The sequence below is a fragment of the Pristis pectinata genome, chromosome 1 (assembly GCF_009764475.1).
Source record: "Pristis pectinata isolate sPriPec2 chromosome 1, sPriPec2.1.pri, whole genome shotgun sequence".
Taxonomy (NCBI): domain Eukaryota; kingdom Metazoa; phylum Chordata; class Chondrichthyes; order Rhinopristiformes; family Pristidae; genus Pristis; species Pristis pectinata.
Genome location: NC_067405.1, coordinates 93,286,796 through 93,312,719, shown reverse-complemented (window position 1 = coordinate 93,312,719; position 25,924 = coordinate 93,286,796). Strand labels below are relative to the sequence as shown.

The 25,924-nt window shown below is 41.6% G+C and overlaps 1 protein-coding gene across 2 annotated transcripts in view; it reads right to left on the bottom strand.

Moving 5' to 3' along the window:
- map3k9 (mitogen-activated protein kinase kinase kinase 9) overlaps nucleotides 1-25,924 on the bottom strand; it is a 104,166-nt gene that overhangs the window by 68,495 nt on the left and 9,747 nt on the right. Inside the window, exons 2-3 of one of the 2 annotated variants that reach the window (XM_052031381.1) lie at nucleotides 8,442-8,505; nucleotides 7,865-7,939 (exon numbers count right to left, since the gene is read on the bottom strand). The exons of the other annotated variant lie outside the window; for it this stretch is intronic. Of the exons in view, the coding sequence (XP_051887341.1) occupies nucleotides 7,865-7,868 (4 nt within the window). The 5' untranslated portion in view covers nucleotides 7,869-7,939; nucleotides 8,442-8,505. The remainder of the gene's footprint in view (nucleotides 1-7,864; nucleotides 7,940-8,441; nucleotides 8,506-25,924) is intronic. 2 annotated transcript variants of the gene reach the window in all.

Sequence of the window (25,924 nt, the reverse complement as noted above, 5' to 3'; positions counted from 1 at the left end):
TTGAATTAGGAAATTTGAATAAAAAGCAGGAAATTTGAATAAAAAGCAGAAAATAAGGAGTTTTTTCCAGATTGATTTAAAGTATTTATGTCTTTTATGTCCTTATGTTCCAATAAGTTCAGCTCTGGAGAAAATTCAGCTATGCGTATCAATGATTTGAACATCTGCCCAGAGGGAGTCAATTTTGTTTCTCAAAAGTCAGAAGCATACTGCTTCTTTGCTAGACCCGAAAGGTCAAGGATAACTTGTTCCCATCAGTTCTGAATGAGACCAATGTGACATCGCAGACTTTGCTACAAGTGGGACAGGAGAGGTTTGATGGAGTGGGTAGCAGGGAAGGTGGTGCACTCCTTCTGCCAATTTCACTGGGCTTACACATGCTGCCAAAGAGACCAGAGGTTCTCAGTGCCATCCTGGTGCTCCTTCTCCATTTTTGAGTAGTCTTGGGCCTGGGATCTTCACAAGTCAGGGATGTTGTTATACTTTTGACCAAGGAACCTTGAAGAACATCTTTGAATTATTTACTCTGTTCCAGCAATTTTGTAATATGTCAGAACTTGGAATAGACTATCCACTTCAGGAGTCTGGTATGGTGCATGCAGGCAATGTGGCCTGTCCATTGGAGACAACTAAGGTAATTAGAGCCTCAACGCTGGGGATGTTGGTATTGGGTTATTATTGGCACTTGTACCGAGGTACAGTGAAAAACTTGTCTTGCATACCGTTCATACGGATCAATTTATTACACAGTGTATTGAGGTAATACAGGGTAAAAACAGTAACAGAATACAGAGTAAAGTGTCACAGCTACAGGGAAGTGCATTGCAGGTAGACAATAAGGTGCAAGGTCAGAATAAGGTAGATTGTGAGGTCAAGAGTCCATCTCATCATATAAGGGAACCATTCAATAGTCTTGTTACAGTGGAATAGAAGCTGTCCTTCAGCCTGGTGGTATGTGGCCTCAGGCTCCTGTATCTTCTGCCTAATGGGAGAGGGGAGAAGAGAGAATGACCCAGGTGGGTGGGGTCTTTGATTATGCTGGCTGCTTCACCAAGGCAGTGAGAGGTATAGACAGAGTCCATGGAGGGGAGGCTGGTTTCAGTGATGTGCTGGGCTGTGTCCACAACTCTCTGCAGTTTCTTGCGGTCCCAGGCAGAGTAGTTGCCATACCAAGCCATGTTACATCCAGATAGGATGCTCTCTATGGTGCATCAATAAAAGTTGGTGAGTGTCAAAGGTGACATGCCAAATTTCTTTAGCCTTCTGAGGAAGTAGAGGCGCTGGTGAGCTTTCTTGACTGTGGCGTCTACATGGTTGGACCAGGACAGGCTATTGGTGATGTTCACTCCAAGGAACTTGAAGCTCTCAACCTTCTCGACCTTAGCACCATTGATGAAGACAGATGCATGTGCACTGCCCACTTTCCTGAAGTCAATAACCAGCTCATTTGTTTTGTTGACATTGAGGGAAAGGTTGTTGTCATGACACCACGTCACTAAGCTCTCTATCTCCTTCCTGTACTCTGACTCATCGTTATTTGAGATATGGCCCACTACGGTGGTATCATCTGCAAACTTGGAGTTAGAGCAGAATCTAGCCATGCAGTCATGAGTATCTAGGGAGTAGAGTAGAGGGCTGAGGATGCAGCCTTGTGGGGCACCAGTGTTGAGAATAATTGTGCTGGAGGTTTTGCTGCCTATCCTCACTGATTGCTGTCTGTTGGTCAGAAAGTCAAGGATCCAGTTGCAAAGAGAGGTGTTGAGTCCCAGGTCAGAGTTTGATGATGAGCTTGCTTGGAATTACAGTATGGAAGGCAGAACTGTAGTCAATAAACAATAGTCTAACATAGGTGTCTTTACTGTCCAGATGCTCCAAAGATGAGTGTAGGGCCAGGGAGATGGCGCCCACTGTAGACCTGTTTCGGCGATAGGCGAATTGAAGTGGGTCGAGGTTGTCTGGGAGGCTGGAGTTAATGTGTGCCATGACCAGCCTCTCAAAGCACTTCATATAGTGGACGTTAGAGCCACTGGTCAGTAGTCATTAAGGCATGTTACTTTGTTTTTCTTAGGTACCGGGATAATAGTGGTCTTCTTAAAATAGGTGGGAACCTCAAATTGAAGCAGGGAGAGGTTAAATATATCTGCAAATACCCCCACCAGCACAATTTCTGAGGACACGGCCAGGGACACCATCCGGGCCAGCTGCTTTCCTTGGGTTCACTCCTGTAAGTCTGATCTTACGTCCTCGACTGTGACCATGGGTTCAGTTGCATTGGAAGCTGTCAGGGTGGGTGGTGACAATCCACTCCCCTTCTGTTCAACATGTGCATAGAGGGCATTAACCTCATCGGGAAGGGACGCGCTGTTGCCGACTATGCTGCCCGACTTCGTTTTGTAGCCTGTTATAGCATGTAAGCCCTGCCACAACTGACGGCTGGTCTGGGACTCTCTTTTGAACTAGTACTGTCTCTTGGCATTCCTGACAGCTTTCTGGAGGTCATATCTCAATTTCTTGTAAAGGTCAGGGTCACCTGATTGGAATGCAGCAGTCCTCGACTTCAGTAAGGGGTGGATCCCCTGGTTCATCCATGGTTTCCTGTTTGGGAACACCCGTAATGTCCTCTTTGGTACACAGTCCTCAACACACTTGCTGATAAAGTCCGTGATGGTGGTGACATACTCATCAAGGCTGGCAGCCGAGTCTTTGAACATGGACCAGTCCACTGACTCAAAGCAACTGTGTATTGAGCTGGAAGAGGGCACTGATTCACTTATCCTGACAGTGGATTAGGAGGATTCTGCAGAGATGCTGTTAATAGTACCTCTCCAGTGCTCTGAGATGCCTTTGTAGGTAGCCCATGTCAATGAAACATCCAGAGGGTAGGGATCATTGCTACTCAGTACACCATGAATTCTGTGCCAGGTTTGACCTTCAAGCATTCTTTTCCTCACATACACTAAAACTGCTGGTATACTGAAGGCAATGGTGAATTTTATTATGGATGTCTCTATTGAGGTGGCTCTCAAGGGTCACAGTGTGCATGAAAAGCACGATGACGCTGGAGGAACTCAGCAGGTCAAGCAGCATCCATGGAGAAAAGCAGGCGGTCAACATTTCGGGTCAGGACCCTTCTTCAGGACTGAAGATAGGGAAGGGCAAGCCCAGTGTATAGGAGGGAAAAGCAGAGCAGTGATATTCAATATTCATGCCATTAGGCTGAACTCTCCCACTTTAGGTAACCTCCTGCCACCATGCTTCTTCTCTTCTTCCCTTTCCTAGCCTCTTTTTTTCTACCTTTTCTCCCCCTCTCTCTCTTCTTACCTTCTAACCCATCCCCCGGTGGATCTGCTCTCCCCTCCTCCCCCACCCCTGCCTGTCACTATCTCTTACCTGCATCTACCCGTCACCACCCTGTGCCCACCCCGCCTCCCCTCTTTTGTCCACCTATCACTGCTCTGCTTTTCCCTGCTATATATTGGGCGTCCCCTTTTCCTATCTTCAGTCCTGAAGAAGGGTCCTGACCCAAAACATTGACTGCCTGCTTTTCTCCACGGATGCTGTCTGGCCTGCTGAGTTCCTCCAGCGTCATAGTGTTTTTCATCTAGATTCCAGCATCTGCAGTCCTTTATTTCTCTCTCATATTGTGCATATTTATTGTCAGGGGTTGATGTAATGTCGTGAGGGGTAGGTTGACAAAAGATCTTTGTTTTGCAGGTGTTCAATGGCTAATTTTCTCAAACACTTAAGGAGTCAACAACTTGGAGTTTGATCTCTGCATGTGTGCTTACACGAGTATCCCGTGTACTGCAGATTGATAACAGAAGTTGCTCTGACCCTGGCTTTGGAGTAATGATGACAAAGGTTGAATTGTTTTCCATTCTTACTGTAAATTAGGTACGGATATTAAGGCAAGAAATGGGAAGTGTAATAAAATAGTGGGATATGACAATTAATGCCACTAAATTTTAGAGCTTACACTTTGTTAAAAACAAACGGTCGTCATTGTATTCCAAGTGGAAACAAACTCAGTGCTGTGAGCAGTGGAAGAATCACTTGACATTTAGTCTCTATTACAAGAAACCTAATGGAATTCCAGGTTCTCAGAGAAAAAGAATATAAAATACATTTTTGGTAATTTGGCAAGTTTCCACAAGACCTTTATTTATCTGTTATCCATGTGCTGTATTGGGCTCCATACCACAGGAAGCATTTTGAATCTTTGGAGAGGGTACAATAGAGATTGAGCAGAATGATGTCTGAGTGAGGAAAGACTTCTAGTGAGAATAATGCAAGCTGTAGACATTCAACAGAAGCATTTAAAGTTGTGGATGGATAAAATAGGTTGATACTCAAGGATATGCTGCACTCTCAGAGGTATTGTCCTGTGGATGAAATATTAAACTCAAGCCACACCTAGTTTCTCAGAAAGAACAAAGATTCCATATCACACTTTTTATGAAATTCAGGCCAGTTATCCTTGATATCATTATTAATAGCAATCTTTCAGCCAACATCACTGAAAGAAATGAACTGGTCATGACCATACTTTTTCTGTGAGAACTTACTTTGCATAAGTTGGTTATTACATTTCCTAAATTCCAACAGTGGCTGCATATCAAAAGAAAATTAATTGACTGTAAAGTAATTTGGGGTGTCCCATGTTACGTCTAGCCCATAAGTCAGTTTTCAAGTTTGACACATTCCTATTTCATGCCACAACAAATCGTGACCTCACCATTCTGCATGTGGCCAAAAAGCAGGAAGAGCAGCTGCCAAGTGCAAGAATGTAGAATTGGGGAAAAGTGCTGAATTAACATTAGTCTGAGTGTTTGATAGTATCTGTAATTTCAAAGTCAAAGCAATGATTCTAAATGATTGCTTGTGCTCACACATGAAGCATGTCTATTGTGATGTCATATTTATTAATATCTACTGACTAAGAATTAGACTACAATGAACAAGAGGAAGAAAGGGGGTGGAAAGTAAGGAATGGAGTACTTCGTCCCTCACTGCAATTGTTGCTCAGTCCGCCTCAGCCCAAGGTGACATTCTTCTGAGTTCAACCAATATCACAGATCAACATGCACAGTTAAGTTCACTTTCTTCCCTATATCACAATCCACACTAGTTGTGATTAAAGTGCATTGCCAATTGGATTGCCACATATAGGCTATTCAACATGCAAAGATTAACTGCGTTATTAACACCGGAAATACTCTAGAGTGATCAGTTGTGGGTAAAAGAGGACTGGTCACAATTCTGTATCTGCGCAAACAGGAAAATGTGAGTAACAGAGATTTCAGCTATAAAATTCAATATTTCATGCCTTATTTTGCTCTTTTATTCTGTTTTTTTTAAATCCATGACCTTTTAACTTTACAACCACAATATTTTTTGAAAAGAAATGGGTCTCAAATGAAAGCAGTAAAATTAGTGCAATGCATTTCCTCTCTTTGGGAAAACACTTTAGCTGCAAGTGTGAAGAAACATCACAGTGGCTTCTGGTGCTGTCCCACACAAACTTATGCATCTTCCTGTTGGTTCAACAATGCTGGAAGGAAGAGAAGCCAAGTTATTCCCATTTCAATCACATAACCAACTCAGAAAAACGTGCAACTAACTGGAAGTAGGTTCTTTTCTATATCTACTATCTCCTCCCTTCCCCACATTCCTGTCCCTCTCCCACATTCAATTTTCTCCCCTACTTTTCACTAGCATGCTGTGGCACTGCATAGCCAATTATTCTACATAGGGCACTCCAATCAGTACTTACCCTGTACATTTCTTCAAGCCAGAAGATGACCCTTGGTTGCAATCAGAAGTGAATCTTAACTGGTTATTTTGAGGCCAAAGTCTTTGCCAAACTTCCATTGGTCCCCCAACTATCAAACTATAACCTTCCTGGCTCAGTACCACCTTTCTTCAGACGTTGCAGGGTTGGGGCAAAATCTCTAACTTTCTTCAAGGGAAATAATAGAGCTAGCTGGCCTGCCACAAAGGAACAACTACTTCAGGTTTGAAGTGCAGCACATGGATTGGAGTTCTCTAGCACTTGGTGAGGCTTCTGTATTTTGTGATCTCGTTAATTAAAATAACTATTTTAAAATAGAAGGCTTACTTTGATTTTTTTTTCCTTAAGTATTTAACCACACAACAATTCGACATTTAGAGTCAAGATGGTTACGGTGGCAGTTGGGAAATACTTGCCTTTATTTGCTGCGGCATGGAATCTCATAGAAAGGTCATGCCAGAACCATACAAGACACTGGTAAGGTCATAGTTAGGGTACTGTGCACAGCTCTGGTCACTACACTAAAGTGATAGCCCTTGATAGTGTTGATAGGCTGGGGAAGCTTAATTATGAGGAAATACAGGCCAGACAGGAATAGTTTTCTTTAGAAAAGAGGAGACTAGAAAGAAATTTAATTGGGAAAACTTCTCTCCTCTCCTATCAAGCAGAAGATACAGGAGCCTGAGGGCATATACCACCAGGCTCAAGGACAGCTTCTATCCCACAGTGATAAGACTATTGAACGGTTCCCTTATATGATGAGATGGACTCTCGACCTCACAATCCAGCATGTTTGACCTTGCACCTTCTTGTCTACCTGAAATGCATTTCCCTGTAGCTGTGACACTTTACTCTGTATTCTGTTATTGTTTTTACCCTGTACTACCTCAATGCACTCTGTACTACCTCGATGCTCTGTGTAATGAATTGATCTGTATGAACAGTATGCAAGACAAGTTTTTCACTGTACCTCGGTACAAGTGACAATAACAAACCAATACCAATATGGTGTGAAGAGGAAGGAAGGACCAATTCCTCATAGTAGTGAGGACAATAACTGGGGAGTATAGATTTAAGGTAACAGGTAGGTTACAATATTTGTTCATCCAAAGATTTGTGGATTCTGGAAGTCATGGCCTGAAACAGTAAAGGAGGCAGAAACCCTAATCACATGTTTAAAAGTAACTCCATGAGTGCATGACATTGTGTAATTTACAAAGCCAAGATGTGGAAAGTGGAATTGGCGTCAGTTCTTTTTTGAGCTAAATGTGCATGATGGAACAAATGGTCTGCTTAAGTGCCCTAAATTTCTGCTGAGCAATTTACTTGTGACCGTGGGAATGATATTATGTGCAGTCAATGGTCTTTGAAAACTATTTAAAAACAGATCAAGGTCTCCTGCCCATGTAATGGTGCAGATTGAAAGAGATACAGCCCACCATCCTTTCAATACTCATCACAGACACCCATGGCTTTCCTGAAGGTGCTAATCTTGAACATGACAGGAAATAATCACTCACACCTTTGCAATTCTGCATGCATGCTTTAATGCAAAGCAAACATTGGCCCTGCATTAAATGATCAAGAGCTGAGCAAAGATGTTTACCTTCTTTGTTTGAGGTGGGCAAAGAAATCACACATATGAGGGAAACTCCAAATGTTGACTTATTTCTCTACTGAAATCTGTCAAATCTGCTGAATATTTTTATTTTAGTTCAGCCTCCCAACATTGGAAGTTTTCCCCTCATTTTTATTATTTGTTTCAAAATCAGTCTCCACTGATGCTTTGTGTTTACCACACTGCCTATTAGAACTTGCCATGCCACTTGTCAATCTCAGACTGAGGGGAAGCTCAGTAGCCAGCTCCCACAAGTCAGCACATGGTCACTTTCCACTTTCACGTGCTTCAAATCATGGCTATTCCCACAGGTTCAAACAAATCAGGTTTCACAGACACTTTCAGGCACCAGGGCAAATCAAAGTTCTCCCTTGAGCAGCCTCTCCTCAGTTTTGTATAACCACCTTTGTTCAATTCCTGAGAGAGTCAGTAAGGCATGTCCCAGCTAAACTTACCCATAAATGCCAGGAGAAACCAATTAAAGGTGCTTTTCCTCCTCTCCTTCCCCAAACCATGACCATTCCTACAGCCTAGGATAAAAATATGAATAAATATAGAGAACCTCCACATCACTGTTCCAAATTTTTTTGTGAAACAATACTTAAGTATAGAGGTGGGTCTTTAACTCATTGCATTGTAGCCCATGGACCACAGCCATAATGAAAGCTCACCTTCCTCATTCACCCCACATCTCCTTGTATAATTGAACTAGAAATACACAAAATCTAGTCTGCTTTTCCAATAAGTATTTAAAAAATCTTGAATTGTGTCAGTGTTAATCAAGAAATAACATGGAAACTGCTGCTTGTCTCACCAATTTCTTATCATTCCTGTCTTTAGTGGTATTAAGTTTGAATGAAGCACATGTAAAGGACAAGACTGCAACAGATATATCCTGTTGGGCAGAGCTTCTCCAATGCATTTGTCATCAATCCAAGCTACATTTACGAATCCCAAAAAAAACTTTGAACTTGAACAGTCCTTCTGTGACCCTTCAAATTAACAATTCCGTGAGATAATCACCTGCCTTACCCTTCTCCAGGCCAAGTGCCTGCACAAGGAGCCAAGCCCTTGCACCCCAACCTCAAGTAATCATCTGAAAAAAATCATGGAAAAGGGAAGTTATGTTTGCATGAATGCACATTCATTCCACAACATTAAAGACACTCATATACATCCCCCTAGCAGACGGTAAAATTAAATTCCTGCTCATACCACAGCACCACCTCTCTCCTTTACACAATCTGCTTTTCCCTGCTGAATTAATAATCATTGCCCATTTTTCCACTGCTGAAATCACTGCCGCCTTGTCAGCCTTCTGAACTGATGGGCGATGTGAGTGGTCAACTCCATATTGAATGTCGTCATCCAGTGTAGCTCAGGATCCCCATTTTGGTGTGGTAGTCTCTGCTGCAGTTGCTAAAGGCAGTAACTAAGAGAAAGCAAAACTTGCAGGCCTCCATTCATCTAGCCGCTCTCCTCTTCTGATGCCCTGCTCATTAGTCAGCACTCAGAAGACACAACCACTGTCCAGCTGTTTCCCAGCTTTCTGTGTTGAGGCTCTTCTTCTTCATATCTCACTTAGAAGTTGTCCTTGCTATCTAGGTATGGATGTCTGACAGATCATAACCCAGTGGCCAACTGACTACATCCCTGGGAAAATCTAACCAATAAGCATGGCCAATCCACAGCAAACATTATTGGCCCAGTATTGATAAGATATCTTAATTAGTCGCATGTACATCAAAACACAGTGAAATACAGTTTTTTGCGTCGTGTTCTGGGGGGCAGCCTGCAAGTGTCACCATGCTTCCGGCACCAACGTAGCATGCCCACAACTTCCTAACCTGTATGTCTTTGGAATGTGTGAGGAAACCAGAGCACCCAAAGAAAACCCACGTAGACACAGGGAGAATGTACAGACTCCTTACAGACAGTGGCCAGAATTGAACCCACATCGCTGGCGCTGTAAAGCGTTATGCTAACCGCTACACTACAGTGCCTCATGTTGATAGATGCAGCTAACTGCAGGAGCTCAAAGTTGATGATCTTGTTCTCTGAAGAGATCCCCAGGATGGAGGTTGACTGGACAACAACCTGCAGTGACACATTATCATGGTAGGAAGGCTGTGTCTTGGGCCATTCCATTAATCTGATGATGAATTAGATGGTATTTTACTCTGCACAACAATTCCACGGTATGACATGCAAGTACAACATCTGCCTAAATGGGTGAACAAATTCCTTTGATCTGAAGTATGAAGAGAATCAGCTTTTTTGATAATGGACCAGCCATCACTCAATTATATGACTTAACACAACCTTAGCTATTGAAGTGGTTGCTGAGGGTAGCTGGGCAGGATGCAATTGGGATTTGGGATCAGCTTGCCACCTGCCAAATAATTTTCTATCTGATTCCAAAAATCAACACATTCTATCCCATTTTGACGTTATCTATCTGCTGGCTAATGATGGTAGAAAAAAACACTTTCAGTCCATACAGACAAGTTTGGGCCCAATAAGCTTTCTGGGAAGCAGGTCAACCAGAAATTAATTAGAAAACACATTCCACTAGCAACTGATTTTCAGCAGCATGCAAGTGGTTGTAAATTAACAAATGGATAACACCTCCCTTTGCAACTGGATCTTTAACTTCCTAACCAACAGACTGCAATCTGTAAGGACAGGCAGCAACACCTCCAGCACAATTACTCTCGACACTAGTGCTCCACAAGGCTGTGTCCTCAGCTCTCTACTCTACTCCCTATACATTCATGACTGCATGGCCAGATTCTGCTCTAACTCCATCTACAAGTCTGCAGATGATACCACCGTAGTGGGCCATATCTCAAATAATGATGAGACGGAGTACAGCAAAGAGATAGAGAGCTTAGTGACATGCTGTCATGACAACAACCTTTCCCTCAACGTCAGCAAAACAAAAGAGCTGATCATTGATTTCAGGAAGGTGGGCAGTGCACATGCATCTGTCTACATCAATGGTGCTGAGGTCGAGAGTGTTGAGAGCTTCAAATTCCTAGGAATGAGCTTCAGCAATAGCCTCTTCTGGTCCAACCACATAGACGCCATAGCCAAGAAAGCTCACCAGCACCTCTTCTTCCTCAGGAGGCTAAAGAAATTTGGCATGTTCCCTTTGACACTCACCAACTTTTATTGGTGCACCACAGAAAGCATCCTATCTGGATGCATCACAACTTGGTATGGCAACTGCTCTGCCCATGACTGCAAGAAACTGCAGAGAGTTGTGGACACAGCTCAGCACTTCATGGAAACCAGCCTCCCCTCCATGGATTTACTTCTCGCTCCCTCAGTAAAGTAGCCAGCACAATCAAAGACCCCACCCACCCTGGACATTCTCTCTCCTCCCCTCTCCCCTCGGGCAGAAGATACAAAAGCCTGAAAGCACTTTCCACCGGGCTCAAGGATAGCTTTTATCTTGCTGTTATAAGACTATAGAATGGTTCTCTAGTTCAATAAGATGGACTCTTGACCTCAAAATCTACCTCATTATAACCTTGCACCTTATTGTCTATGTCGTATGACCTCAATGCACTACGTAATGAATTGATCTGTATGAACAGTATGCAAGACAAGTTTTTCACTGTACCTCAGTACAAGTGACAATAATAAACCAATTCAATAGAAGTGGCCTCAGTGGTGCTTCAGAATGGCTCTCCAGCCATGACTGAGTTGTTACTAAAAATTATCCTAATTGCATGTAATCAGGCTTCTAGGAAAGCAGGGCGGCAACCATATAATCACTAGACTTGAATGGAATTTACAGCCCAGAAGCTGGCCATAGAGCCAAACTGGTCTATGCTGATACTTCTGTTCTTTGACAGATCTCCTCTTAAGCAGTTTCATCTAATCTTGGTGTCTTATTTATCTCTTACCGCATATCATCCATACGACCATCCATTCTTACCTCATCAACATCACCTGTCTTTGGCACATCTCAGCTCACCTGCTGCTGAAACCCTTACTCATGCTTTTAGACTCCACTCTTCAATGATCTGGATGGACTTCCCATTTTGCATTCTCTGCAAGTTCAAGCTTACACAGACTATGTACACCATCTCACACCAAATCCTCTAAAACTATCACCTACATGTTAAATGTCCAATATTATCTCCTAGTTTTAAAATTCTCAAGCTCGCCTTAAAAAAAATACAGCACAGAATTCCCTTTCTATATCTCTTATTTTCTCCCTTGGCCCAAGATCTCTGCTCTGCACCAATTCTGCCTTTAGCTGCCTCTGCTCCAAGTTCTGGAAACTCTTCCCTAAAGTCATTTTTCTTGCCTCTTTTAAGGAACACTATTAAATGTAATATGGGATAGCATTTCATGTGGTTCTGTGTCAAATATTATTTGATTATACACCTGTGAAACACTTAAGGTGGTATTATTGTGACCTTGCACCTTATTGCACTGCACTTTCTCTGTAGCTGTGACACTTTACTCTGTACTGTTATTGTTTAACCTGTACTACATCAATGGACTCTGTACTAACTCAATGTAACTGCACTGTGTAATGAATTGACCTGTACAATCGGTATGCAAGACAAGTTTTTCTCTGTACCTCGGTACAAGTGACAATAATAAACCAATACCAATAAATGCACCAAATAGATCAAAGTGATGCAACTACCAGCAAATGTTCCAATTGTATTTCACTAGCTCTACTTAGGCAACAAAACATAACACAAATGCATTAATTAATGTGCTGCTTCCAATCACCATCCTATCACAGCCACATCCTTACAAAAAACCTTTATCTCACATCTTCAAGTGAGAAATCCATTAGGTACACAAAATAGTACAATTGCTGCAAATTAAATGGTTCATGACACAGATCACCACTGAAAATAGCTTCCTGTCAATGTCTGTCTCACAATCGCTACTTATTCTCATTCCAACTCCCCTCTTTTCCTACTTGTTTAATCTTTCACTTGCTTCAGTCATTTTTGTATGAATCTCAGTGTATTTCACAAGTGTTTAGTGATACACGGCTCCATATCTTGGATAATGTGGGATGACATGAACTGAAGTATAGATGGCTACGAAGAGATTCTGGATTAGCTATGGGGAGGTCATCCAGAAATGCTGGATATAGAAGTAACTGAAGTTCAGGCTGAAAGACATTGGTTAATAGCAAGTGCTGGAAAAGGTCTTTAAATCAAGTGAGGGTTGCAGCTTGATCAGTAAGTGGGGCGAGAGGGCAGGGTATGGGAAGCATGACTGAGTGTAAATTGAGTGACCAAAAGCCACCAACACTACTGACCCTAAGTCAGATGTTCCTCCACCTAATGTGTAGTAGCTAAAATCACGGCCACAGTATGAGAGAAAACAGACGGCAGTCTGAATAAGAGCAGGGCAAGGGGAATTGCATAAACTAGGTAAAATGGGGTCATGGCTCGATAGGGGCAGCAGGGCAAAATTCAGTGATGCACCAAGTTAATAAGTTCATTGGAATGCAATTAGGTCAGGAGACCAGAGTTTGTGGGATCACCTTGAGATGGATACAAACAGCAGTGATGCAGACCAAGGCAAAATATGCACAGGTCACACAGAAGATAGAGCTGATAATGGCCATGGCATATGGGGAGCATAATCAGAAGGATGTGGGACAGGAGATAACTCACCACTGTGGAATCAAACTCAATTCCTTCATCTTTTCCGGGTTTGAAAGGCTTTTAGTGACTGATGTCATATGCAACAATTGCCAATAGGATTGTTCAAAATAGAGAAACACAATCATTGTCACAATTTGATGAGCCTGGTACAAACTTTAAAACTGCATGTTTACAATTGTGTAATAGCTTGTTTATAGAACCAATGTTTGGGCCACTTGTATCAGAGAAGTAAAGGAGGGCAAATTGAACTTTGACCATCCATGAAGACTTTCTATACTTTATCAGGTTTATTCAGTATTTTTCCTACAAATTCTAATGGAGTTAGTGAACAACTTGGAAAAATGAGGCCTCTTACAATTGATTGTTATTTGATAATATTGGCCACTGACAAAGGAAAACTCATCTTTGAAAAGCCCCATAGGATTGTTAGTTTCCACATGAACCTCCAGAGATGGTGTCTCTGTTTAACATATTATCCAATGCGATCACCTCTGTGAATGCAATTCTCCCATTTGTACAGCCACCCTCAATACAGGTTTCAAGTTCTTGCATGGGATTTGAATCCATTCACTTGAAACTCAGGAGACAGAAGTGTTATAAACTGAGCCAATCTGACAGTGTTAGTAGAAGGAAAACATACAACTTAACTGTCCCAAAATCCTCGCACTATCTGCCTCTCCCTTCCAGCTCCTATCCTTCAAATGAGCCTAGCTTTACTGCATCCCAAAGCAACATTGTATTTTCTGTGACTCCAAAACAGTCAAAATAATGCACTTTCAAACTCTATGTCTACCATTGATCAAACAGCTTGTTCTCTCCTGTAAAATGTAGAAAGCTACTGCTGGATTTCATAGCCGGGGGTGAGCCTAGTAAACAAGCTATCTAAACTTTGTCTGAATGGTGACCCAGGCGGTTTACATTTGCTGGTTAAGAGCAGCCAAAGTCTATCATAGTGTGACACAAGAGGTACACCCCTGAAACAAACGGAGGACAAACTAGTTGCTCTGGACACGCATTTAAGTTACAATTTGTGAAATGTACAATAATGAACACATTCTGCACCATGACTCAGTCTAACCCAAATTAACCCAAATCTCAATTTTTAATGCTGCAAAGGTCCCTGTCCACCAAAAGTACAATTTCAGTTTTAAGTTAATGTCATCTGTAAAAGAGCCCAATCAATCTTTAATTTCAGTGGATTCAGCATAATCTAAAACAACATTAAATCTCATCCAGAGTCGAAATATCCTTTGTTGAACTTGAAATGGAAAAAGAATGTAGTCTGAATGTCACAGAGGACTGGAAAAAGAAAAAAAATAATGACAAGATTTTCTGTGAATATATCAGCCTACTTAGTAAGCAAGTTCGTAGTTAAGTTGCTGATGCTATCAGTCACATTTGCAGCCACATCTGCTGCAATTGTTTGGTTTGCAAACTCTTCCGGACTCAGATACTTCATCATGGTAATGCCATCATGGCAGCATGTTTAGCAACATCAAAACTTTGTCTTAGGACTATCTTACTCAATGTGTGCACTAAATTGCAGGAACAGTTTTTGCAGTGTTACTGCTATACAAAGTAAAAAAAAAAGCCTTGAATATTTTCAGATTTTTCTTGCAATCTTCTGATCATTTTAATCAAAAATAGAATCAATCCTTACATTTGGGAATAAATGGTTCAGTAATGATAGATTGTGTTAATAACACATCTTGAATTAAGAAAACATTCTTCAAAAGATTCACAAACCACCTGTCTTGTTCATCAAACATCAAAATAAAACGGGACCCCACTACCAAGCATATCTTCCCCTCCCCACCCCTTTCTGCCTTTTGCAGGGACTGCTCTCTCCGCAACTCCCGAGTTCACTCCTTCCCCTCGCCCCCCACCCCGGTAACTTTCCACTGCCCCCGCCATAGGTGCAGCACCTGCCCCTACACCACCTCCATCCAGGGACCCAAACAGTCCTTTCAGGTAAGACAGAGATTCACCTGCATCTCCCTTAATATCATCTACTGCATTCGGTCCTCCTAGTGTGGCCTCCTCTTCATTGGTGAGACCAAACGCAGACTAGGTGACCGTTTCGCAGAACACCTGCACTCTGTCTGTAACGGCGATCTGCATCTCCCTGTTGCCAGTCACTTCAACTCCCCCCTCCCACACTATCACAGATATGTCAGTCCTTGGCTTCCAGGCCAGGAGGATTCCAAGTACAAACTGGAGGAACAGCACCTCATTTTCCATCTTGGAACCTTGCAACCTAACGGCATGAACATTGAATTCTCCCACTTTAAGTAATCCCCACCCCCCCTCCCCAAACCACCTCTCCCCCCCAACCATGCTTCTTCCCTTTCCTAGCCTCCTTTTATTTTTCCTTTCTCTCCTGACTTTTGACCCATCCCCCAGTGGTTCTGCTCTCCCCACCTCCCCTGCACCTGCCTACCACTATCTCTTACCTGCATATACCGATCCCCACCCCACCTCCCCTCTTTTGTCCAGCTATTACTGCCCTGCTTTTCCCTCCTATACTATATAATGGGCTTCCCCTTTTCCTATCTTCTGTTCTGAAGAAGGGTCCTGACCCGAAACGTTGACCGCCTGCTTTTCTCTACATGTGCTGCCTGGCCTGCTGATTTCCTCCAGCATCAGAGTGTTTTTCATCTAGATTCCAGCATCTGCAGTCCTTTGTTTCTCCATCAAAATAAAATGTATGGTTCCCTCATGCAACCTCTCCAGGGGGATTTACCCTGGATTTGCAGGATTCCAGTCTGTTCATGGGTGGACAAGTCATAAAAAGAAGTAATTCACATCCCACTGCATTCATGGATGTCTAACAGTCCTTTAGCTTCAATATAAATGCTGTGCTCAGTTTCTGTTAATTAGCAAAAGTACTGACAAAGGATCTTGTCTGCAGTGGTAATTTTTTTTTTAAGTTGACCAGACTAGACTCAAAAGTGGCATTTATTTTTTCCATTATTAATTTAGGTGCTAGGAGTCTCAGTTCCGCAAACACAATTGTGTGCCTACTAAGATTCATAACTAATTGGCTGACCTCAATCAGTGAGGTTTGGTAACAGCATCTCCTCCTTGTTGACCATCAGCACAGGTGCACCTTAAGGGTGTGTTCATAGCCCCCTGCTCTACTCTCTGTACACATATAACTGCGTGCTAAGCACAGCCCCAATGGAATAGACACATTCGCCGATGACACTTCCGTTGTTGGACAAATCACGGGTGGTGGTGAGTCAGCGTACAGGAGCAAGGTAGGACACCTGGTTGAATGGTGCTGCAACAATAACTTCTTGCTCATAGTCAGTAAAGAACTGATTGTTAACTTCAGGAAGGGAAAGGAGGGTGAACATGTGCCATTTTACATTGGCGGAGCAGTGGTGGAGAGAGTCAGCAGCTTTAAATTTCTCGGCATTAACATATCAGATGACCTGTCCTGGACCCAGCACACAGATGCAATCACAAGGCACACAAGCGTCTTTACTTTCTTAGAAGGTTAAGGAGGTTCAACATGTCACCGAATACTCTTAACAAACTTTGACAGATGTACTGTTGAAAGTATCCTGACTGGTTGCATTACGTACTGGTACAGCAATTTGAATGCACAGGAACACGAGAAGCTGCAGAGAGTAGTGGACTCAACCCAATACATCACGGCTACATCCCTCCCCACCATTGAAAGTATCTGCATGAGGCGCTGCTTCAAGAAGGCAACATCTGTCAAAGAACCCCACCATCTGGGCCATACCATCCTCTCATAGCTACCATTGGGCAGGAGGTACAGAAGCCTGAAGTCCCACACCACCAGGTTCAAGAACAGCAACCAATCGGTTCTTGAACCAACCTCAGGACAGCAACACTATGACCGCTGTGCATGACAATGAACTTTGCTTTTTTTCTCTAATTGTGTTCTTTTTTGTAAAAATTGTGTTTAATTTATGTTTTCCTTGTGAATGTTGTGCATCTGATGCTATGTGCTTGTGATGCTGCTGCAAGTAAGTTTTTCATTGCATCTGTGCATACATGTACTTGTGCACATGACAATGAATGACTTTGACTTACTAGGATCCTACTTTTCATAGTCATCTTCACAGCCAACATGCAGTAGATAAATACAGGGAAGATTACAAAAATGGTAAAGAAGGAATAATGTTAGTGATGATGGATGACAGCAATTCAATGATAAGGGAGGACAAATATGGCAGACAAGGAGGGAGGGTGGGATTTGTGGGTAGAATTAAAACCCGAAAGGGGTTTAATTTTGTTATGGAGTTGTGTATTTATCCCTTGTAGCAGCACTGAAGTAGCGGGAATACATAAATCCCATGATCAGACAAGCATGTTGTAAAGATAGAATGGTTTTAATGAAGGATTTTGTCAGTAAGTTATTTTATTCAGGTATATTCAGGAAAACTCCCAAAACCACCAAGAAATCAGGTCATAATAGATTTAGTAATGAGGCAGATTCAATTCAGAGAAATACTGGAATGTGACTGTTTATCTAAAAGCAAACAGATTACAAACAAGTTCAATTTCATGCAAGAAAATAAGAAATGCAAATCAGCCAAGATTCTATTTGTGCAAGGCGCATTTCATTGCAGTGTAATAGAAATTTTCAACAGGAAGTAAGACAAATGAGTCAACAAAACATCAGAAAATCAAAGAAGATTAAAATAAAATTAATGTGATAAAGGACCACTTGATATCTCTAACGTTATGACAGCTAAACTTATCGAAAGAAAATCAACCATGAACTTGAGTCATAAAGTATAACTTAAAACCATAAGGGCCAAAAAAAATGCATTAACTAGCATCAACACTGGATTCTAGGGGATTTGCAAAGAACAGTAAAAATGACATGAGCTACAAAACTTAATTTGGTAAAACAACTTGCAAGGAAGATTAAATTCAGAAAACAGAAGACAATTATATACTGAAAGAATGGTTAGGAAGAATGTGAGCCCCATGAAAACAAATAAAGAAGATATTATGAATGAAAATAAGGATTAGTGACATCACATCAGCATTTACAATAGAAAAAGAGGTTATAGAGTCATGGAGTCACACAGCACTCTATGAGTCTATAACCTTTCGGCCTAGCTTCCTAATATCTTTAATTCGCTGTGTAATATCTAATTATGTCACATTGTCATAATAAATTTAAGGCATTAAGCAAGTCACAATGAAGCAAACTCATAATATAGTCCATCAACAATTAGGGCACATATTGTCCAAGTCACTGAAGTCAGTTATTGGAATTTCAAAATATACTTAAAATCTTGTTCAATTTTCTGCTGAAGTATAAAAGAAACACTGGTATCTGCATGGATACTCAACAACACAGACGGAAGGTCATGCTATATTCAGTCCACACTTTAGTTATGCACATCCAATCCTTCCTTCTTCCTGATTGGCTGGAGGAGGGTGCAGTAACAGAGAGATTAAAGAAGAATAGCCAGGGTTACCACTCCCAGGTGGCGCTTGCTGAAAAGAACATACAAATATCTAGACTCTGAATGATCAGGTCATATCAAATAACCTTTTGACACTCAGCATCTGGAGCTAACACTCACTTGCTTGCAGTGACTATCTAAAATTCTCTCATCACTAAAGAGAACCTTAGGAAGAGAAAGAACACTGTTGGAGGATGAAAATCATTCAGATGTCACCCATTGTTTAAAATGACCAGAAGTGAAAATCTTCCCAGAGTTAAAAACCTCACAAATTCCTTCCTACCTTCTTTAAGGGGCAATCTCTGCACTCACCAGAAATAGAGTCAGTCTCACATGAAGAATTCAGCAAATCAGTATTCACTGCAAGGGAGAGAAACCTTTTTCAGACCCAGTCTTCTTTGGAGAAATAAAACCTTGTCCTGACTCCTAACCTGGAACTTAATTTAAAAGGTCTTAGAACTGTACCCCCTCACCCATCTTAATTAGAAGAAACCATTAAGTCAAACACAACTCATTCTCGATCACCTTACCGGTTACAGAACTTCTCAACAGCCTTGCTTCTCTGAAGTACAGAATCCAAACTTTTTGCCAACCTCAACATCTTAATACAGGGGTTGACTCACCCACCAGGTGAGATGGCGAAAACTAGCATAGCATTCTAACCAAGGCCTGACCGAGGTCTTGTAAAAATAGCAACACACACAAAATGCTGGAGGAACTCAGCAGGTCAGGCAGCATCTGTGGAGTAAAAATCTATGTAAAAGTAGTCTCGTTTATCTTGTAGTTAATTGTCCTATAGTGCACTTTGTTGGACAAGAATAGCTTTACTCATTGCTCATGAATCTTTAGAAAACTGTAGAACATCCAGATCTTTTTTTTTCTCTATCCCCTATATTAATGCTATCTATGATGGCTGTGTACATACTCAGCATTCATCCCAACCACATGTATAGTGCTTTTTCCTCAGTAAAATATCATTTGGCAGTGACAACCTCAATCCTCCAACACACCAAGTGTCATAGAGTCAAAGCACAGAAACAAGCCCTTTGGCCCACCACATCCATGATCCACGCCGACTTTTTTGCCCATCTGCACTAATTCCATTTGCCTGCATTAGGTTTGTATCCTTCTATAGCAATCAACAATCTGCTCGAGCAACTGTGCAGGTTGAACAGCATCTGTGGAGAGGGTGTGTGGAGCGGGGGGGGGGGGGGGTTGGGGGGAAGAACCCCGTCGAGTCTTTCCTTCTTTGTATCCTTCTATACCTTGCCTATTCAAATGCCTGTCTAAATGTCTCTTAAACATAATGATTATACCCGATTCCACCACCTCCTCTGGCAGTGAGCTCCAGATATCAGTGGCTCCATGTAAAAAAAAACTTTCCTCTCAAATTCCCTTTAAAACTTCTTTCTCTCACCTTAAACATATGCCCACTTATTTTTAATACCCTAACATGGGAAAAAGATTCCAAATATCTGGTCTATCCATGTCTCTTATAATTGTATATACTTTTATCAGGTCACCCCTCAGCCTCCTTCACTCCAGAGAAAACAAGCCCAGCCTATCTGATCTCTCCCCAGAACTAAAGCCATCCAATCCAGGCAACATCCTGGTGAGTCTTCTCTGCTCTCTCTCCAACTCAACTACATCCTTCTGATAGCGAGATGATTAGGACTGCACACGATACTCTAAATGCATACTAAAGAGTGTTTTGCAAAGTCGCAACATAACATCCCGACTGTTACATTCTATGCCCTGATTTGGCAAGCATGCCAAATGCCTTCTTTACCACCCTCTCTACCCACTTTCAGGGAACCATGGACTTGAACCCCAATGTTCCAGTTCATCAACATTCCTCAGTGCCCACCATTCACTGTACATGTCCCTACTGCTATTTGATTTCCCAAAATGCATCACATCACATCACACTTGTTGGGATTAAATTTCACCTGACAATGCTCCACCTAACTTTCTGTCTGATCAGCATCCATCTGTAGCTTTAGATGGCCTTCCTCGCTATCCATAACACCATCAACTTTCATGTCATCTGCAAACTTACTAATCATACCTCCTACATTCACATCCAAATCTGTAATATACATCACAAAAAACAAGGGTCCCAGCACTGATCTCTGCAGTATACCACTGATCACAGACTAGCAATCACAAAAGCATCCTTCTTCCATTATCCTTTGCCTCTTATCACCAAGCCAAGTTTGGACCCAATCACCCAGCATACTTTGATCCCATGTGCCTTAACCTTCTGGACCAGACTACCACGCAGGATCTTATCAAATGTCGTATTAAATATAGACAACCCTGCTACAATGGAGGAAGGATGCTTTTCTGATTGCCAGTCTGTGATCAGTGGTATACTGCAGAGATCAGTGCTGGGACCCTTGTTTTTTGTGATGTATATTACAGATTTGGATGTGAATCTGCTTTCATCAATCTGCTTGGTTACCTCCTCAAAAAACTCAATCAAACTGATGAGGCAGGATTTCCTCCTGCACAAAGCCAAGCTGCCTATTCCTGATCAGCCCTTGCCTTTCCAAAAGTACATAAATCCTATCCCTTAGGATTTTCTCCAATAATTTCCCTAGCACCAATGAAAGGCTCACCAGCCTGTAGTTAACTAAGTTATCCCTGCTGCCCTTCTTAAACAAAGGAACAATATTAGCTATACTCCAGTCTTCTGGCACCACACCCATGGCTAACAAAGATGCAAACATCTATGTCAGGGCCCCAGTTATCTTCTCCCTTGCTTCCCATAGCATCCTGGGATAGGTCTCATCCTGCCACGGGGATTTATCTATCCTTCTGCATCCCACGACAACCAACACCACCTCCTCCATAATACTGACTGCTCAAGATTATCCACATACCCCTCCCGGAACTCACCATCTTTCACACCCTTCTCCTTGCTGAATACAGACTAGGAGTATTTATTTAGGGACCTCACTCACATCCCCTGGCTCCAGCCTTTGGTCCCTATGGTGACTTGCTTTGTTCCAGATGTACTTGCAGAATGCTTGGGATTCCCTTAATCTTACTTGCCAAGGATATTTCATAGCCACCTTTTTGTGCTCCAAATTTCTGTCAGGTTCTTGCCTACACACTCTATATTCCTCAAGAGACTCCCTCAGTCCCATGTTGCCTATGCCTTCCATGTTTCCTCTTTTCCCCCTGATCAAACTTTCCACATCCTTTGTCATCCAAGGTTCTCTCATTTTGCCATCTTTGCCTTTGACCCTTACCAGAACATGCTGGCCCTGAACTCTTATCAATCCCCTTCTAAAAGATTCCCACTTGTCAACTGTCGTTTTACCTGCAAGCATCTGCTCCCCATCTACTTTTGCCAGGTCCTCTCTTACATTATTGAAATCAGCCTTCCCCCAGTTCAAGACCTTAACCTGAGGACCAACCTTATCCCTTTCCATAGCTACCTTGAAACTTAGAGAATTACAATCACTGTTCCCAAAGTGTTCCCCCCTGACACTGCCACCACTGCCCAGTTTCATTTTCTAAGATTTCCTAGGTTGAGTACTGTCCTATCTCTAGTAGAACTTTCTACATATTGTCTCAAAAAAATTTCTTGGACACGCTTAATAAATTCCACCCCAATTAAGCCCCTTGGACTAAGGCAATCCCAGTCAATATTGGCAAAGTTAAAATCCCCACTACTATAACCCTATTGTTCTGTGATGTGCTTACATATCTGTTCCTCTAATTCCCTCTTGACTATTGGGAGGTCTATAGTATAACCTCAGCAAAGTGATTGCCCCTCTCTTATTCCTAACTTCTACCCATATGGCCTCTCTGATCCCTCCAGGATATCCTCTCCAAGTAATTCTGTTAAGTTCATAATCAGTGGCGCGACTCCCACTCCTCTTTTGCATTTGCCTCCGCCGTGTCTGAAGCTTCTGTACCCTAAGCTGTTAGTCCTGCCCTTCCCTCAACTACGTTTCTATGATTGCATCAATATCATAATTCCAAGTGCTGATCTGTGGTCCAAGCTTATCTGACTGATCTAGGAGGCTCCTTGCATTGAAGTAAATGCAGTTGAGTGTGCCAGCCCTCCCCTGCTTCCTAACCTGCCTCCCTCCAGCACCTGTTCCTTAGCCAAGTGTCGATCTGTCCTACCCTCCTATTTCTACTCTCATGAGCACGTACCACAGGGAGTCTATAACCTTTTGCCTAACTCCTCAAACTCACTTTGTAGAACCTCATCCCTCTTTCTACCTTTGTGTTAATATCAATGTGCACTACAGCCTCTGGCTGTTCTCTCTGCCCCTTCAGAATGTTCTATCCAAAGCCACTGAAATCTATCGTGTTCACTCTTCTCCAGATTCTGCTATCACTGGGAAGTTTGCATATTGTACAAACAGAACCTATATTTAGATCATTATTAATACTGCGCATTATCACTCTGGCAACATCACTGGTCAATCTGTAACTAACTTCTGCCTATGGGCCTGCTAGTTTCCTGCCTACAGATTAATGTGCTCTTCGAAATCTAAATACTCATGCATTACATCCCTAAATGGTCCACTCATTGTCTTTAAGATTAGTGATACCAAACCAATAGACTTTTTGTTGCACTCGTAGGTTTTCACTGGGTGCTTGAGTTTCCTCATGCGTCCTAAAGAAGTGCTGGTTGATTAACTGGGCTACTGTAAATTCTCCTTTAGTGTAAAAAAAAGTGGCAAAAGTAATCAAAGGTAGAGTTAATGGGTACACGAGTGAGAACAAGCTACAAGGCTACAGGGAAATGAGGACATAGAGAATGGGATTGATGCGATTGCTCAACTGGGAGCCAACATGGGCTCAATGGACTGAATAGCCTTCTTCTATATCATAAGAAAATAAGATATGATCTCCAATTCAATGGCACAAATGGTTTGATTATGCCCAGTTTAAGTACAAGGCATTCAGTGGATTTTAAGTGTATTCTGAAAACAAATTAAGGTAATTATCAGTAAAAATAGACATCTCTTTTCCCTTCTAGTTCCTTCACTGCAAGGAACAATATAATCTAATTAGCAAAATGCTTTAAAAGTCACTTGCTTTCAACTAGGAGGTTTAAAATCAATTCAACAGACCAGCTAAACACTCTTCACCAAATAAAAGGAATGATCAGCAATACCTATCACAGAGATCTTTATAAATAAAATAACTCAAATGGCTACTTGACCTTCACTTACTATAAATTCCCATGGGAACAAGACTTAAAGCAAAAACGTATTAGAGTAAACCACTCCACCCAGCTTACTCAGCAAGCACTATAATCAAGTGGAAGTGATGCACAAAAAACAAAGGTTATCAGTTCAATGCTTCCTCTCTGTCAAATTAGCCCCCTCTAACAGGATGGTCTGTTACTTCAAAAAAAATTGCAGTGAAGTTAAGTAATGGGGAATAGTGGAAGAGGAAGTCAATGCCAGTCCCCACTTTAATTCCTATCCATCAAGCTCCATCTCACATATAGACATTGGTTAAAGCAAAGCCGAGCTCAGTCACACCATGGCAAAATATATCGAGACCGTTAGCACTGATGGAATCACACTCCAACCAGAACTACGTGCCATTAACCTTTGCATAAGCCATCAAACCTTGCATTGTCCCTGAAGCATTAAAGTAAATCAATTTTTGATTCAACAAGGCTCCAAACACAGTTTAAAAAGGAAAGGTTTTTTTGCCTAGAAAATTGCTGAAAGCTCAAACAATTAAAGGTTTAATAAGGCTAAGGGGGGGGGTGGTGTAAATGACTGCACTTCCTTAACAAATGAGATTTATGATTGCGAAATAATTAAGCAAAGGACAAAGGGGAAGGTGAATTTCATGTCAAATCAGGATACAGGAAACAAAATGGAAAGGAGAAATCAAACGCAAAAGACAACAAAAAAAAAACTCTTCAAACCTTCCACAATGCAAAATAATGTGACACCACAGATAATTATTAAACTTTAGTGCAAAACAGATTAATTGACAATTACTCAAATTGCTAAAAGATTATCTGGGTTATCAATTGCCAGCCTGAAATATCTGCAATGGGTTTAGTTCATACCTACAGTACAAAGGCAGTAATTAAATGACTTTCAATGCATCTCAGAAGTGAGGCAGTAGATGAAATGCTGTTTGCACAAAGCCAGTGCTAGAGCAGAGCAAGACAGATAGCAGCATTTGGATATTCACATGAAACCATGTAACTACTCTTAATCTGAAGTTGCTGTACTTTGCACATGACTGGGATTGTCATTAGCTTCATCATTAATTTGAAAGGAAAATCTGACTTCAGATCCCAGAGACCAGGTTTTTAAAACATTAGCATCTGTGTAGCAGCCTGGATAAGTGGTAGCACTACTTTTGGTTCACTGGCCCATCCAGTTCCTCTCATACCTTTTTCATAACCCATAGGACATTCATCTTCTAAGTTCACTATATTAATACTTCTATGCACAACAATTTCATTGGATACCAATACCTTGCTATTGTTCATCTATTTAGGGCTACAAATACATTTAATAAGTTTAGTGAAGATATGTAATTTGACTGATGAACAAATATGATCTGGTTGAAATAATTTTTCCCCCAAAAACTGTGTTGGAACAAATGGCAATGTTGTATCTGCAAAGCCCATCAGAACTGAGGCTCACTGCGTTCTGTGCAGTACTAAGGGACTGCTACACAGTCAGAATTGTCGTCTTTCAGAGTTGTTTTACCAAGAGGCTATTTGCATGCAAAGTGGATGCAAAGTTCCTGTTCCATATTCAAAGAAGAGTGGGAGAGATCTTCCAGAATCCTGACCAATATTTATCCATAAACCAGCATCAATAATTGGTCCTGTATTTAATGGTGCCTTAATGTATGCACATTGGGTACAAAAGTTCTCTGCATTATAAATATTCCAAATGTATGCCATTGTCTGTGAAGTGCCTCAGAGTATTCCAAAAACATGAAAGGTGCTCTACAAATATTAAATCTTTCTTTCAACGTTGTCATCCAAACTTCAAAAGTATCATTTGTTTTATTGTTAGTTTACAGAGACGCTCTCAAACTACCAAAAGGATACAGTTACAGATTTTTTAAAAAAGCAAAAAAAACTGTAGATGCTGTAAATTTGAATCACGAAAAGAAAACAATGGAAATACTCAGCAGGTCAGGCTGCATCTATGTAGAAAGTGTCAAGAAGCACTTCATAAAGAGCAGCTTGGAATCATTTCCAAAAAGGCAATGTATGCTAGGGATAATTACAAGTTTCAAATCCATGGTTAACAGGTTTTTGTAGGCAAGGAATTGAAGCAAAGATGCACAAATGAAGTGTGATCATGACATAAATGAATGGTGAATAGGGTTCTTGTGCTACAAAGCAGACAGCCATTACAGTTTGCAGATGGCAAATCCC